Below are 14,857 nucleotides of genomic sequence, written 5' to 3'. Positions count from 1 at the left end.
CTAAACTCAAATGAAATGTAAGCATCCTGCAAGGCACTAGCCTCTTGAATCAGCCTTGAAGGCTGTTGTCTTTGTGTTGATAACCTAGCTAAGCTACTAGTTGATGTTTTAATGTGGTTGAAGTAAAGTTTCTTTACTAAAATACTCACAAGTAGGCTTTTTCCAAACAAGGACCTTTGCTTGAAGTTATGTTATTGAACTGTTTTAAGTCTTGGTTGGCTCTAATGTGTCCTAAAATCAAGCTCTTGTTTGCATTAGTTGATGTAATCAGACAGCTGAAATATTCACAATATAGCAATAATGTTCGCTCTTGGCTTGGACAGCCCCCCATCCCCACAAAGATTCAGACACAGATTCTCTTTCAGCAGTAGCAAGTTTACAAATTGGTCACTCAAAAGGATCTTCAGTGTGAAATATTAACATTCCATCAATACTTATTACATTTGTTTGGATACCATCTCATGTTGAATTATGGAATTTAAGTAAATGAGTAAATGAGTTCCCAGATCCATGTATGCTTAAAGCCTCTTTTGAAACCAGCACAACAGTGGATTAATGGAAACACGGGGATACCGAAAATAAAAGGGGAATCAATGATGGAGATCACATTCGGGGAACTATCACCATAGACCACGTAGTGGCGATAGTGCGCCATCACAGCTTGCTGTAGCCGTAGAATCTCAAAGAAGAAGAAGTAGCAGCCGTATTTGTAGTAGTAGAAGAAGAAACGGTATGGCGGACACAAGAGAGAAGGCGCTGCAAGATTACAGAAAAAAACTCCTGGAACACAAAGAAGTTGATGGGAGGTTAAAAGAATGTAAGATAGTGTTAAGTTGTATCTGTGATCTTAAAGCTTAAATTGGTTTATTTGCTGCCTTCGACTGAGTTCAAGTCATTTGTTAGCGGTAGCTACCTAGTGCTTTGTCATGCCGTTAGCATCCCCATCTATTGGACTGAAAGAATGCCTGAAAAATCTGTTATTAATTGTTGTCTTAACTTCAGCGACGTGGGCCATTAAATACAACTCAATTAAAAGCAGGTTGTACAACAGTGGAGAATATAATGAGGGTAAAATTGTTCCAAACTAGAGTTGTTAACTAATGCTAAATTGTAGCCCGACGGGTATATCTCGTATTTGTTACATGCTTTAAAATGCCACAAGCGGTTAATTGTTTAGAAAGCTTGATAAAACCTTCCCATTATATTAGTTTTTCAAGACATTTAACATGGCATTCCTGTGGTTCTCTTAAATTGGACTGTCATGAAGCGGCTTTTTCGTCCTGAGCCTAAACTGAGTGAAGATTGGCCGATTAATGACAGAATCCATCCGGCAGGTCTGTGGTGTGCGTGTCTGTGAGCACCAAACAGACGCTCCATGGGGTGGACACTTGTCCTGGAGCTGCCCTGTGCTCCATCACGGAGCCCGATTGGCATGTGGCTTAGAACACCAGAAATGGTTCTCCACCTGTGAGGGTCCTGGGTCCCCACGGAGAACGTGGTGCTGCCTGTGCTGCTGTGGAGCGTTGGTGTGGGGCGGCATGAGCATGGAAGGACACCCAGACAAGACGAGGGCACCTGGCTGCCCTTAGCTGTCTCTCCTTTAGCTGTCAGCAGTGGGATCATTTTCTTGTCCCTCCTATCAGGCAGCATCCTTTCATGACACATTACTGTCCCCATATCAGTGTTGTTGTTGTCAGTATTGTGCTTCTTTTCAGATTTGATGTTTTTCTCAAAGTTCCAGTAATTATTTGGAGCAGTGCACATTCCAGTAATAATAGCCTGGCCACAAGAACCAGGTTGACATAAAGTCAGTGCCCAGTTTTTACCCCCGTGTTGTGGAAAGACTAACCTAGAGACTCTTTGTTCCTTAAGGAATGAGCAGCTCATCTAGTTTTCAGCTCACAACACGAGTGCATATCTCTTAATACTTGTTGGGCATGCTAGATTGGCTATCAGGTTTTACCATTGGAGAAGTACAGATGTTAAAGTGATTGTGGTGCAGAACAGTCTCATTGTTGTGTTTGTTCTTTCAGTGAGGGAGCAGCTGAGAGAACAAACCAAGCAGTATGAGAAGTCAGAGAACGACCTAAAGGCTCTCCAGAGTGTTGGTCAGGTAAGATAAAAAGCTCCGTCCATCAAAGATGTTACCTGTCCAAGTCAATAATTACTGTTAATTACCACCATTTCGGTCCTGACCACAATAAGCACCAGTATTATGCTGCTATTGCTTAGCAGCCTTTGGACTTCAGTTCAGGGAAATCATGACTGCCTTCTTGTTCTTCATCCCTCCAGATTGTTGGAGAAGTGCTCAAACAGTTGACTGAGGAGAAGTGTAAGTTATATGGCAGATTCTGTCTTTGCTTTAGGGATTTGAAATTTAAAAACACAAGAGGATTTTTGTTACCTGTTAGATGTTTACCCCAAACTCACCCCCCCCCCCCCCATATCTGTCCCTTCTGTCCCATGCTTAAGGTATTTCTGCTTAACACTCATTTATTTACAGTCATAGTCAAGGCCACCAATGGTCCTCGTTATGTGGTTGGATGTCGTCGACAGGTAGGTGTGTGTGAGAGAGAGAGAGAGAATTCCATATGTATTTCTGTTTCAAGATTAACTGCGACTGTTGGAAATGAGAAACATAAGTTGTCACCAGCCTCAAGCGGTTCTCCTGAAAGTCTAATCGGCATTACCTTTGTTCCCAGTTGGACAAGTCACAGCTGAAACCAGGCACCAGAGTGGCTTTGGACATGACCACACTCACCATTATGAGGTAGGGTGAATATGCACCTCCTGGTCTGACCAGTGGATGCATCCAGGTAGCGATGCTACTGTAAGAGGGCAGCTCCTTGTCCCCTTCATTGGACAGCACTCTTAAAGCACTCTTCTCTGCACCCATGTCAGTCACAGTCAGGAAGTGACAGGCGCATTATTGTGTGTGTTGAGCCCAGCTGTGTTTGTGTTCAAGTGCTTTCAGTACAGGGACTAAAGCACCAGCAAGAAGCAGAACCATCAAATGAAGGTTCATTTAGTGTTTTGGATGATGGTACAGTGAAAAGCTTATTATAAAGAGCAATATTATTAAGGCATAGTCACAGTTCTCGTTCTACATTAATGATTCTTTATTCAGCTTTGTGTTTTTCTGTGGTTCATTTGGAATTCAGCACTATTTTCTACATTAGTTACATAATTATAGTGCAGTTGGATTTGTAATAACACATCAGAGTAGATTTGACAATGCATAAAGACAAGGCAGAAGTCTGTCCTGCTCTGCAGTAAATCCTCCATGTGGCATTAAAGGCGTCCCATGTTGTCCTGCTCAATTAACCGATGATGTTGCCGTTCCTGCCCGTCTCATTGTTCTTTAGTCACTGGACTTCCTGTCCAGAATCTGGTCTCTGAAGAGATTGTGGCCCTTTATCAGTCAACCAAATCAAAAGTGGAGCTCCACGCTCTTTAATGGGAGCGCATACGTGAAGCAGGCCATGCTCAGGACATCCCACCCATCAGGGATGCTTTATTTACAGCTTGTGTAGCTTTCTGTCCATCGTGGCAGCCAAGGACAAGATCAGCAGATCCAGCAGCTGCTCAGCTTCTGTAGAGAAGAGAGTGGCCAGCAGATTTCAGCTTCTGTGCTGCTCCCAGTTCTGGATGCTGATATTAGCAGCCTGGGGCGCTCTGAGTGGCCCGATGAGCAACGTTGCTCATGACTGTACGGCCACTCAGCCCTGGCTAACCCTCCTGAGCGTCTCCAGCTCACAGCTAGCTGCACCACCGGGCTCCTCCCTGTCCTCCTCTGTTGTCAGGAGTTTAAGACTTAGTTACTCCTTCTCTTAGTAGCCTCATCACTGGAGCCACACATTCAACAAGCTACCTCACAATCGCTCCAGATGAGCCCCAAGTTCCTTCCTCCTCCTCTAAATGGACACTTGGACATTGCTCAGTCTGCGCTGAGCTAGGAAATGTTGCAAAGGGCCAAAATGGTACCAAGAAGGCTGCCCGTGGACTCTCTGACGTCCATGCTGTCCACTGTTGGCCCCTCAGTGTTGCAGCACACGTGAAGGTGGAACGACGATGATGATGATGATGATGATGATGAAGACGTGTGAGAGGAGGGCATAAAGAACCAGGCCCCTCTCAGTAGGGGTCAGACCTGCTACTGCTGGTGATGTGAACAACATCCCTCGCTGATGCGCTAACTTCAGGGTGAAAGCCTTATAAGTTGGTTGGAATTTGAAATTTAGATTTATAAATAGAACGTTTAACTGTCAACATCTAAAAGCAGACAATCGTATAATAAACCTAAGATACAGTATTTACTGTAGCAAAAGTAGCATTTAAAATAATCGGGACGCGTGCTGTATTAAGAACTAGAATTGAATGTTCTTTTCAGGTACCTGCCCAGAGAAGTTGACCCCCTGGTATATAATATGTCTCATGAGGACCCTGGCAACGTCTCCTACTCTGAGATTGGAGGATTATCAGAACAGATTCGTGAGCTCAGAGAGGTACAGCAATGCTTCAACCTTGTGTGTGTGTGTGGGGGGGGGGGGTGAAACTCTTCAATTAAATCCACACGGTTGGAGTAGGCGTGGATACATTTCAAATGTTAAAAGTGGATCAGAAAGATTTAAGTGTATTTCTAATAGGAATCAACAATAGCTGAGTTTGTTGTGTTGCAGGTGATTGAACTGCCGCTGACCAACCCCGAACTCTTCCAGCGAGTCGGTATCATCCCCCCTAAAGGCTGCTTGCTGTATGGGCCCCCAGGTAGTAGAGCTGCTGCTTTCCCAAGTTGGTGATAATGAAGAACGATAGTAATGGGCCAGTCGTTCACAGGCACTGGAAAGACCCTTCTTGCCCGAGCAGTGGCCAGTCAGCTGGACTGTAACTTCCTCAAGGTTAGTCTCCACTCTTTGGTTGAACATACTAGTACAGTAATCTGCTTATTTTAAAATTTCACTATTAGTTGGACAATATGCTGCAGTCATGCTCAGGAGTAATCCTTTAATTAACATGCTGGTAAAATAAAGCAATGAGAGATCATTTACTTTGGCAGAGTCCTCTTCGTGCGCTACAAATGAGTTTGATCGAGTCGATGTGCCGCTTGTACGTTTGCTGTTGTGTTTTTGATTATGTTAGTCCGAGCAGCCCGTTCTGTGATAAGGGCCAGAGAAAGAGGAGGGAGGGTGTGTGCATGTGTGTTTGCGTATGTGCACAGTAAGCGAATGAGCAGAGCTGGAGACTGTCTGAACACGTGTGAATGACCTTGTTGCCACTTCTTTTCAATGGCGGTGCTCCAGAGCTCACGGGATGCGCAGCTACTATGGGGTTTGGCTTTAATTGGGTCGATCTTACCCTCAATTTCCACATCCAGCAGTGTGACTCTGGCCCCTCGCCCACTGCATCCTTTCTGAAGCCAGATCACCTGGTGTGAAATGTTGCTACCACTTCAACTCTGTTTCTCCTCATGCATCCTTGCTCGGACCCTTACTGCTACAGCTTGTGACACACTATGTGATTTTTTTAAAAGTGTTACACTCGTTGCCCTTCAGGGATGCTCCAGGGACACAGTGCAGCACTCGCTGGGGAATGCAGCTCTTCCCTGGAAGACCAGCGGGTCTGCATAATGTTTCGGGGGGGTTGTTGGACTGGTTGGATAATGTGTGAAGGACCTCGGTTAGATTGCTTTTAAACGCCTCTAGTGATGAGCAAATTATAAATTATTTGGTGAGCTGACGTGGGCTCAAATATGGCCTTTTTATTCATTCAGTGTAGTTGTAATGCAAAAACAATGTGGTCATTTAGGCAAATCTGGGGGCGGGAGATGACAATTTCAACTTAAAAAAACCCCAAAAAGAATATCTACTGGTAAGGTTGAGCTTTATTCTTTGAACACACACAAAATGGCTTGAAAACAAACGAGCTAAATGGTCCATAAATGTGCCCAACGTTCCTGAAGGGCTCCTGTCATTGGCCAGTGTGCTCACGGGGAGGGAGTCAGAGGCTAGTCCATTTGGGCGGAGGCCATGGACCAATCCTGAGGTGATCTCAGAAGAATCCTCTGCCCCTGAACACGGTCCTCGACAGACTGGCCCGCGTTGCCCCGCATCCTTAGTGTTGTGTACTTATAGCTGTTACCGTAGAGCGGCAACAAAGATGCTCCTTTCACTCCTCTTGTACACCGTCCAGCAGGGCCATTGGTGTCTTCACGAGTGTCCCTCATCCTTTAGGTGCAGCTGAACGGCTGAATCCTGTTCTGAGGAGTTGGAGGTCCTGATACCACTGGCCACCAACAACTCCAATAGTAGTGGGTCAACCAGCAGAGTGCACAAATATCAGGGCTTCTGCCAGTCAGAACTTGAGGAGGCTCTTGGATGAGAGCAGAAAGGCTGCTGCTGTCTGTAGGTTAAAGATTAAAGGCTGTAGTCATCAGACGTACAAAAGCTTGTCTAGATTTGCATCTGTATAGGATTCAGATGAAGGAATTGTTGGGTTTTGTCCATAAAACCTTTTGAAAAGGAAGATGAGCTTGCCTATACTGTTTGGTGACCTTATCTTCACCTGCTTCTGTCCTGTGAGGTGCTACAAGCCTCTGATCCTGGTCCCTTTAGGTTTTCTCGGTCCATTCTTGTCCCAGGGAGCGGAATGTACGGCTTTATGGATTATTTAGTTTATATCAAGCTGCCATGCTCAATTGTCTTCTGCCCCAGAACTTTTTGAGAAAGTCTGAAGTCTGAAAGTGTTGCAGGTGGTGTCCAGCTCTATCGTGGATAAATACATCGGCGAGAGTGCTCGGCTGATCAGAGAGATGTTCAACTACGCCCGTGACCACCAGCCATGCATCATCTTCATGGATGAGATCGATGCCATCGGTGAGTGCCTCCTGTTTTCCTGCAGCATCATTAGTTCGGAACCCTAAACATCTCTTCAATTTAGCTGCCTCTGAACACTCTTATGGGCCTGGTCCTGCTCAAGGGCAGTTTTTCCTGCTTCTGTTTTTGGTGGGGGTCTGGCTCTGGGTTTCAGTGACGCGGCTACACTCTGTCAGAACAGCTCGTCAGTGGCTGTCAAACCTGAGTACCGTAATTTCCGGACTATAAGACGCTACTTTTTTCCTACACTTTAAACACTGCGGCTTATTTATGTTTTTTTCGTGGCGCACGATCACAACTATTGTGAATCAGTCATTTTTACTAACCCTCATCAACAAGGAAAATACTAGAAGAGAAGCATATGATGCGACTTTTAAGTTGAAAGCGATCACTCAGGCGGTTGAAGAAGGAAATCGAGCTGCCGCGCGTAATCTTGGCATTACGGTAATCAATGGCGAGAAGGTGGAGACGCCGGCATAAAGAACTGATCGAAAGCAAAAAGACAACAAAAGCTTTTAGACGTAAACATCGCAGGTGGCCCGAGCTTGAGAACTGGAAGACTGGGTCAACACACAGAGAGCAGGCGGCCGCGGTGTTTCCGCTGTACAAATCAGACGGAAGGCAAAAGCAATCGCCACCGCCATGAAAATAGAAGATTTTAGAGGTGGGCCATCGGGGAGTTTTAGATTGTTCATTGTTTGAGTAAAAAAAGCATAAACAACGTAATTTGTGTGTAGCTGATACAAACGTATATTTCAGGGTAGCTGCATTACAGACACCGTTAGAAAAAAAAAGCATTTACTGGTAGAATATATTTGTTTATGTTGCTAAGCGGATTAAATTAAAAGAAAAGTTAAAAAATCCTGAAGTGATAAAATTTGGATCTAAGGTCTCTGTATAAACATACAAGTGAAAAGAGTGGCTGTTGTTTCTGACCTGTCTGTCACTCGTCAGTGACTCGTCTCTTACGGTAATAAAAACATCTACCGGTACTGAATGTTGTCGATCTAATTTTTCATATTACTAGGTGGGATACCTGTGGCTTGTATAAGTACAAAATTGATTTTCTTTCTAAAATTAGATTATGCGGCTTATAATCAGGCGTGCTCTGTAGTCTGGAAATTACGGTAGTTTGGGTTCAGAAGAGCAGCTTGCTGACTGTTGATATTTCCATTTGCTGGTGGATCAGGCGCTTTGGGCTGGTAAATGGGTCAGTGTTTGCATGGAGAACCTTCTCTAAAATGAATGTCGTATCTGTTTTACTTCTAAAGGTGGCCGTCGCTTCTCGGAGGGAACATCTGCCGACAGAGAAATCCAAAGGACCCTGATGGAGGTATTTCCATAGAGTTGAGGTTCAGGAAACCCAACTTAAGGCTTGGCTGCAGCAGTAAAACCATTTTAGTAGAGACTCCTGCCATGCCACGTCTTTAAAGACTGTACTTTGGATGTGCTCTGACACCTAAAGGCCAGGTTGAGACGTTTGCAGGTGCTCCTGTTGCGTAGATATTTGTGTGAGAATGTTTGTATTTCAGCTCTTGCTAAGAAGGTTCACTGAACCAACGTGCTTGTTCACAAGGGACAATGTTGCTAGCTAACGCTAGCTACGTTTCAAGCAACTTTATTGTCTGCCACCTTATGACAGGCTCAAAAGTTAAATGCCACAAAGACATAAAAACACTGATAAACAGACCAAATCAGAATGACAGGAGTCGTTAAAAGGAACTGAATGAATGTGGTCTCGAGGTCAGCGATGTTCAGCCCTTTCATCTCGGTCAGTTTGGGGTTGGGGGAACACGTTGCTTCAATGACCTCATGGCTGTGACGGGTTTATTTACGCTCGCTGACGAGCCCCAAAGGCCCAGGAAGAGGAGAAACTGGTCAGTGGCGTGGTTGACCCCTCACAACAAACGGCTGCACAGCAACCACAAAAGGAAATGCCAACGTTTGTTCTCTTTTAGCTCCTGAACCAGATGGATGGTTTCGATACGCTGCACCGGGTCAAGATGATCATGGCCACGAACCGACCAGACACCCTGGACCCCGCCTTACTGCGGCCTGGCAGGCTGGATCGTAAAATCCGTAAGAGCCCCACTTCCTGCTGCTTGGCTCTCCTCTCTGCAGCCAAATAATGGATGTGGACCTTTTGCAGATATTGAACTGCCCAATGAGCAGGCCCGTTTGGACATCCTGAAGATTCACTCCAGTCCCATCACCAAACACGGAGAAATCGGTCAGTCATTTCCTTCATGGCGCGGCCTCTGTGTCCGTCCATTGGGGTCAGAAATGTTAATTTTGGGAGCAGATTAATCTCTTTCACTATCAGACTGCTTATATTAGAAAAGTGTTGTCAGTTATGGAAAATGAGCACTCTGTTACAGCAACGGGCTTTTACAGCAACATTTTTATTGTTAAAGCTCTGTTTTGCTCCAGGACCTTTTACTAGCAGGAACCTTTTCACCTGGGTGTAAACACATGCTGGTCCTCTGTTCCCACAGCAGTCTAGAGGGAAAGGCTTTTCCTGGGTGGGTTTGTGGAAAGCCGTCCAGGTCTTTGGAAATCCCACATAAATGAAGTTCCTGTGGTGGAAAAGGGCTTTTATGATTTATGATGAACGGTCTTTGTTTTATCCACGAAATGGTCTGACTTGAGCGCGTTGCCACGGGAGACGTGAACGGGCGTGGTGATGATTCCACAGGTGACAGATGATGATTTTGAAACTGCGCCTCTCTATTTAGATTACGAAGCCATTGTGAAGCTGTCGGATGGTTTTAATGGAGCCGACCTGAGAAACGTGTGCACAGAAGCAGGTAGGACCTCTGCGCCGATCTGGCCCGGCCCAGTGGCACCTCTGGTGTGGTGACGCCTGCTCTTGTCTTGTGCAGGCCTGTTTGCCATCCGCTCTGACCGTGAATACGTCACCCAGGAAGATTTCATGAAGGCTGTCCGCAAAGTGGCCGATTCGAAGAAGCTGGAGTCCAAGCTGGATTATAAACCCGTCTAATTCCTCCTTTTGATCACATTTAAATGGATTTGCCGCGTTACAACAGTAATCTTTTTTGTGCGTTCACCTGATGATCACGATGTTGAGGTCGATTGTCCCAAAAATAAAAATATACAACTTTGATGTCGTCGTTGATGAGCGTGAATGTTGCCACACCGCTGACTTAACAAAAATGTGTAGGTCAAAACCACCGCGGCGCGCTTCCACCCAACCCCAGTCTGATCCCAATGATTAACAGGTAACTATGGAAACACAAGAACCTCCTGTTGACAAGCTACACAACTAATAAGCACATGACACATGAAAGAAGGTTGGTTTCCAATGCTAAATGTTTGAGCATTAGCGTTCCACATGTCAGGAACGCCGTTTGACCATGTGGCTGTTGTGGGGGGGGGGGGGTGGAGGAAAGCACTTCCTGCTTCAGCCCAGGGCACATGTCCAACCTCCTGAACAGTCGCCGGCCTTTGAAAACTACCTGATGTGAGCCCACCTGGGTTGCTGGTTCCCAGTTAGCGTGAAGGACTCCAGGACGAAGGCCCTGCAGATCGGGCAGTGCTGGAAGTGGGCTACACAGCTGTGGCACACACAGGCGTGTCGACAGGGCAGCAGCACGATGCTGACGGCTGCACTCTGGCACACCACGCAGTCCCTGCAGCCCTCCACCTCCACCTCTTGTCTGGTGCCAGGTGCTGGTGTGGTGGCTTCCTCACTGGGTTGGCCATCTCTAAGGCTCTGGTCCCTGCTGGGAGCCTGACCCACTTGTCCTCCATCAGCTGACATGAAGAGAGACTGCAGGACATTGGACAAATTACACTGAGGCCTCATCTGGACTAGACAGATTACAGAAGACAACAGCAGAGTGAAGAACTCTATCTGAAGCAGAGCTGGTGGCTGGAGACGGACTGTTGCGACATTCTGTCCTCAGGAGCCCTTGTGTCAGCCTGTAATTACCCTGTAATTACCCTCTCCACAGGTCCTAACACTAGCATTTATCTGTAAGGTCCAGTTGGTGTTGGATCACCTTGACCTGGGTTAAACCCTGAGGTTTATGGTGAATACTGCTCATTCCTTTTCAGCAGAGCGCTGGACAGTGTGACTAGGCCATTTTAGAACTGACCTTCTCGAGTCAATTTGGACTGATGATGAACCAAACCAATTCGGAGCAGATCTTAACAGTTCCTCAATCTGATGAGAGCTACGAGGGTCAAACTGGTGATGGTGGTTTACCTTTAATTCATAGATGTTCCCTTGAGAGGTGAGAAGGTACTGAAAGATGATGCGTGCAGCAGAGCTGTATTTGCTGTCAGGAACGTGGATAATATTTATACTGGCGGCCTAAAAGAAAAAACCCATTATTTTCCTCAGTACACACTTAAGAATCTTTTAAGTGTGACCTGCAATTAGAATCAAACGGACTCACGATGTGTCTGCCGGCTGGCTCAGCGAGAGTCAGCACAGCCACAAGAGGGTACCGAGCCCTCGGCAGCGGTCCGAAGTCTGTGACCCCCTGGCAGGCAGGAATCTGAGTGAGACATTCCTGAGCATCTTCACTGCCAATAATGAAGGGCGGCGTCAAAGAAACTATCACCACGAGTCAGTCAAACAGATCAGAATGAGCCTGCTAATGCAGACGCACCCAAAAACACAAAACATGACAAAATAATTCACAAAACAAAGCCGAGACGTGAGCAGCCTGCATGTGGCTGACTGGAGTGACGTCATTGGACGGGCCACGAGGGCGACTCAGAAATCCAAGCTGCTATTTTCAAATCCAACCGTGTGATTTAGAGCGTCCAGGAAGGATGTCTGTGGGAGGGGGGGGAGCTTGCGACAGCCCCTCATCGGGTTTACATACGTACCGACTTCCTGCTCTTCTCAGCCTCATCATTGAAGGATCTCTTCCACAAACTCTCAAGCCAAAAGGATACTTGAACCTCTGAAAGTGAAGGGAAGCAGAGTGCAGGACCTCCTGGAACTGGTGGCAGGTAGTGAGTCTGGTCCCACTCTGGTGGGCCTGGAGGCCACGCTGCAGGGCCCTGATCTCACAGCCCCAAAAACAGCTGAGCACACTGGGACTCAGACACACAGCTCTCAGCGAGACACCAGCTAGAAGAAAGACGGCTCATCACAAATTTACCATGTTTGCTAAAATCAACACCAAAAAAACGATGACACATTCAATCCAGCTTCATTTATATGTCACAGTCAAAACTGTCAGGCTACAGAGGCAGGAGGAACTAGCTGCCCTCCTCCAGAGACCCTCCAGGAGGACAGGACTAGAGGGGAGGGGAGGAACCATGACCCCGTAACTGTGCTGAGATACTGAGGAGAGATGTTCATGCCTGGCTGGAGAACCAGGCATGAACACAGAGGTCAGAGCTGGAGGCACGGCTGGAGCCACGATACAGCAAGGTGGCTTCCACGTTCCTCCTCATGTTCTTACCAGTGACAGATGCTGGCCCAGAGGTGAGCTCCAGCCCAAAGGGATTGGTCACCTGGACCATCTGTTTCTCAGGGGGTGGGAGGATGGACTCCGTCTCCTCCGAGCTGCGAAGGATGACTGGGACATCAAAACCACACCTGCAAGAACAAACAGTGTCTCCTGATGCTTTGCTTCTAATCTGATGCATTTAGAAATGACATATAAATGAATAGAAGCCTTATGAATGTGCTTGTGATCAGAACCAGAGAACAAGAGCAGGTTTAGAGAGCTTGTGAATCCTGATATGAAAATATTGCAGCTTTGGAAGAAGAGAAGGGAAGAACCAAAGAGCATCTGTGATGAGACTCGTCTACACTTGTTTCACCATCCTACAGGTTGGCTGTGACGGGAGCTTTATTGAAACAGCCTAAAAAGAGGCGCTGCCCGCCTAAAGGGTCGTGACCTTTGACTTACCAGCCGACAACGATGGCGGCGGTAACGATGAAACACAGAGAAACCAGAGTGATGTAAAAGAGTGGAGAATATTCAAACAGCGTCACCAGGAAAACTGCTGCCATTCTTCGGACTGAAGCTCTGACAGACGGGCATCACAACACGCACTTCTTCTTCTGCTGCTTCGGTCAGGTCGACGAGGCGCACTCGCGACGCGTTGCTGCCCCCTGGAGTCCGATGCGGGTATTGCGCGCTTCGAACTGGGCCTTCGGGTCCAACGACAGCATCCGGTTCTGCTGTGAATACTGACTCCTGCTTGTTCAGTTCTAATTATATTAAAACATGGTTTCTACATTTACTATAATCTATTTTTTATCTTATGATGTGGGGCAAAACATTCAAATTTTAGAACCCATCATGGGCCACCAGTCAAAAAGTTTGTCAAAAAGACTCAATCAATTATTTATTTCTGTACATACTGTACAGAGTTCCCACTGACCATGATTTGCTGTGGCCTGTGACTTGGGTTACCCTCAGGAGGGATTCTGTGAAGGACCAGGCTCGTGTAGAATGGGGGAGCCTCCTGCTGATAGCTGATTACTTACTTACTGTAGTCCCGTCGGTAGAACCATCGTCCCGTTGGCGATCCCAGAGAAGCGCTGCAATTCCTTCTAGTCTCCACTGCCTGGAAATTCTCTGTGGCTGCCCTGACTCTCCTGCCTTGAATAACCAAGCCTAAAAAGGAGACATGAAACTCACACTATTCAGCCCTGAATAAAAACAAGTGAGAGTACTCGGCGAACATGAGAATTCTGCTCCTCAAGCACTCTAGAAAAAAATCTAAATGTCATCTAAGTAAATGAAAACAAGTGTATTCAAGAAGTCCAGGAGAACTTCATTAATCAGGACAGGAATGGACTTGTCCAACTTCTCCAGGCTGATGCCCAGCTGTTCTGTGAGAACCTCATGGATTAAAATGTCCTCAGCACCTGAATCATTGACTGCTTGCAGGGGTAGAGCGATGTTAAATATGCACAGGGAGGCCTTGACCAAGAGTCTGGACCAAGGGGGGAATGTATCACTGGACTACTGGCATCTCAGAACCTGCATGCTCACTAACCATCCACCATACAGGTAGCATTAACATGAGCAGATGGCCCACAGTACAGGAGCTCCCCAGCACAGATCCCGTGGAGTCACTTTTATGGCATTAGTCTAGCCTGTCGCAGTTGCCATGGCTCCCGTTGGGGGGGAGGGCAAAATGGAATTACCGGACTGAACTGGGGTCTCTCACAAAGGTGACTGTTGATCTTAATAGCATGAGAAGTGAAGGTCAGACGGCTCATCTTGGGTGGCCAACTCATCTGCCATTTAGCCCCTTGGAAAAGTCTGTATTGTGAGCTGAGTAATTCCATTGGGGAGTCAGACCTAAATGTCCAAAATTCCACAGAGTAATCTGCCACCGCACAACATCCCTGCTGGAGACTCATTTGAAACATTGAGTCTGTGACCAGGACGATCAAAGACAGCTCTAAGGTTAGCTACAACATTAGCTTCTGCCCAGAAGGTCCAGTCTCTCCCTTTCAGTCCAGACTGGAGACCTGGTGGTTTAACTCCATGAGCAGACTGTTGCCTACTCTCCAGGAGAGGCCGGATGACAAAGTGTAGATGAGGGCTGACGGGGCTGAACGTGGCAAGTGAGGCTGGTGGCAAAAAACAAGACATTCAAAAAATAGAAATCCAAAAACATCATTTAGCAAAGTCTTCTGGAAACAACAACGCTGGAGCTGGACCCTGATTAACCACAGGTGATTCAACAACAACCTGCTAGAGTATGGGAGGGAGACGTGGAGCTGAATATTGCAGGTCTGCATGAGCTGATGAGAAGCAGGTGAGGAACCCTGGAGGACTGGTCGGAGAGTTAAACCAGCAACGCCTGCACCCGTAAGGGAAACGAACGAGGCAGACGCAGAACAGGAAGCACAGGGAAACACCAGGAAAACCAAGGAAAATAGAAGCACGCAGAGCTTCCCTCAACTTTTGTAGCAGGTACCAGGTGCACTGATCCCCCAGAGAAGAACCCTATTGAATTCTGGTCTGATCAAAGGA

At 46.7% G+C, this 14,857-nt stretch overlaps 2 protein-coding genes across 5 annotated transcripts; one reads left to right on the top strand and one right to left on the bottom strand.

Moving 5' to 3' along the window:
* The first annotated feature begins 660 nt into the window (after positions 1 to 660).
* Positions 661 to 9,996, top strand: psmc6 (proteasome 26S subunit, ATPase 6). The gene is made up of 14 exons (XM_057017605.1): positions 661 to 817; positions 2,034 to 2,113; positions 2,293 to 2,332; positions 2,504 to 2,556; positions 2,703 to 2,770; positions 4,391 to 4,505; positions 4,680 to 4,767; positions 4,837 to 4,898; positions 6,749 to 6,872; positions 8,144 to 8,205; positions 8,831 to 8,951; positions 9,022 to 9,102; positions 9,608 to 9,679; positions 9,755 to 9,996. Exons 1-14 carry the CDS (start codon positions 733 to 735, stop codon positions 9,871 to 9,873), a joined length of 1,170 nt encoding a protein of 389 aa, XP_056873585.1. The 5' UTR covers positions 661 to 732; the 3' UTR covers positions 9,874 to 9,996.
* cgrrf1 (cell growth regulator with ring finger domain 1) lies at positions 8,948 to 12,982 on the bottom strand. 4 transcript variants are annotated; one of them, XM_057017603.1, is made up of 7 exons: positions 12,856 to 12,982; positions 12,317 to 12,453; positions 11,733 to 11,979; positions 11,294 to 11,423; positions 11,101 to 11,208; positions 10,349 to 10,662; positions 8,948 to 9,448 (listed from the first exon to the last, which is right to left on the bottom strand). In XM_057017603.1, the coding sequence occupies exons 2-7, from the start codon at positions 12,375 to 12,377 to the stop codon at positions 9,220 to 9,222; spliced, it is 1,089 nt and encodes a 362-aa protein (XP_056873583.1). In that variant the 5' UTR covers positions 12,378 to 12,453; positions 12,856 to 12,982; the 3' UTR covers positions 8,948 to 9,219. The 4 variants fall into 4 exon arrangements, with proteins under 4 accessions (XP_056873583.1, XP_056873580.1, XP_056873581.1 ...); XM_057017600.1 differs by having other exon boundaries at positions 12,770 to 12,936; XM_057017601.1 differs by having other exon boundaries at positions 10,364 to 10,662; positions 12,770 to 12,935.
* Between the last annotated feature and the right edge of the window lie 1,875 nt (positions 12,983 to 14,857).

The sequence above is a fragment of the Takifugu flavidus genome, chromosome 19 (assembly GCF_003711565.1).
Source record: "Takifugu flavidus isolate HTHZ2018 chromosome 19, ASM371156v2, whole genome shotgun sequence".
In the NCBI taxonomy this organism is placed as follows: domain Eukaryota; kingdom Metazoa; phylum Chordata; class Actinopteri; order Tetraodontiformes; family Tetraodontidae; genus Takifugu; species Takifugu flavidus.
This window is presented reverse-complemented; position numbering and strand designations above follow the sequence as displayed.

What these genes read in the sequence shown, in the direction of transcription:
- cgrrf1 (XM_057017600.1), bottom strand. Translation starts at nt 12,873, where the DNA reads ATGGCAGCAGTTTTCCTGGTGACGCTGTTTGAATATTCTCCACTCTTT. An exon ending in CTGAGAAGAGCAGGAAGTCG is followed by an intron (nt 11,424 to 11,732) that starts GTACGTATGTAA and finishes CATTATTGGCAG; the next exon opens with TGAAGATGCTCAGGAATGTC. An exon ending in GGAACATCTATGAATTAAAG is followed by an intron (nt 10,663 to 11,100) that starts GTAAACCACCAT and finishes AATGTCCTGCAG; the next exon opens with TCTCTCTTCATGTCAGCTGA.
- psmc6 (XM_057017605.1), top strand. Translation starts at nt 733, where the DNA reads ATGGCGGACACAAGAGAGAAGGCGCTGCAAGATTACAGAAAAAAACTC. An exon ending in TGGTTGGATGTCGTCGACAG is followed by an intron (nt 2,557 to 2,702) that starts GTAGGTGTGTGT and finishes CTTTGTTCCCAG; the next exon opens with TTGGACAAGTCACAGCTGAA. An exon ending in AAACGTGTGCACAGAAGCAG is followed by an intron (nt 9,680 to 9,754) that starts GTAGGACCTCTG and finishes TGTCTTGTGCAG; the next exon opens with GCCTGTTTGCCATCCGCTCT.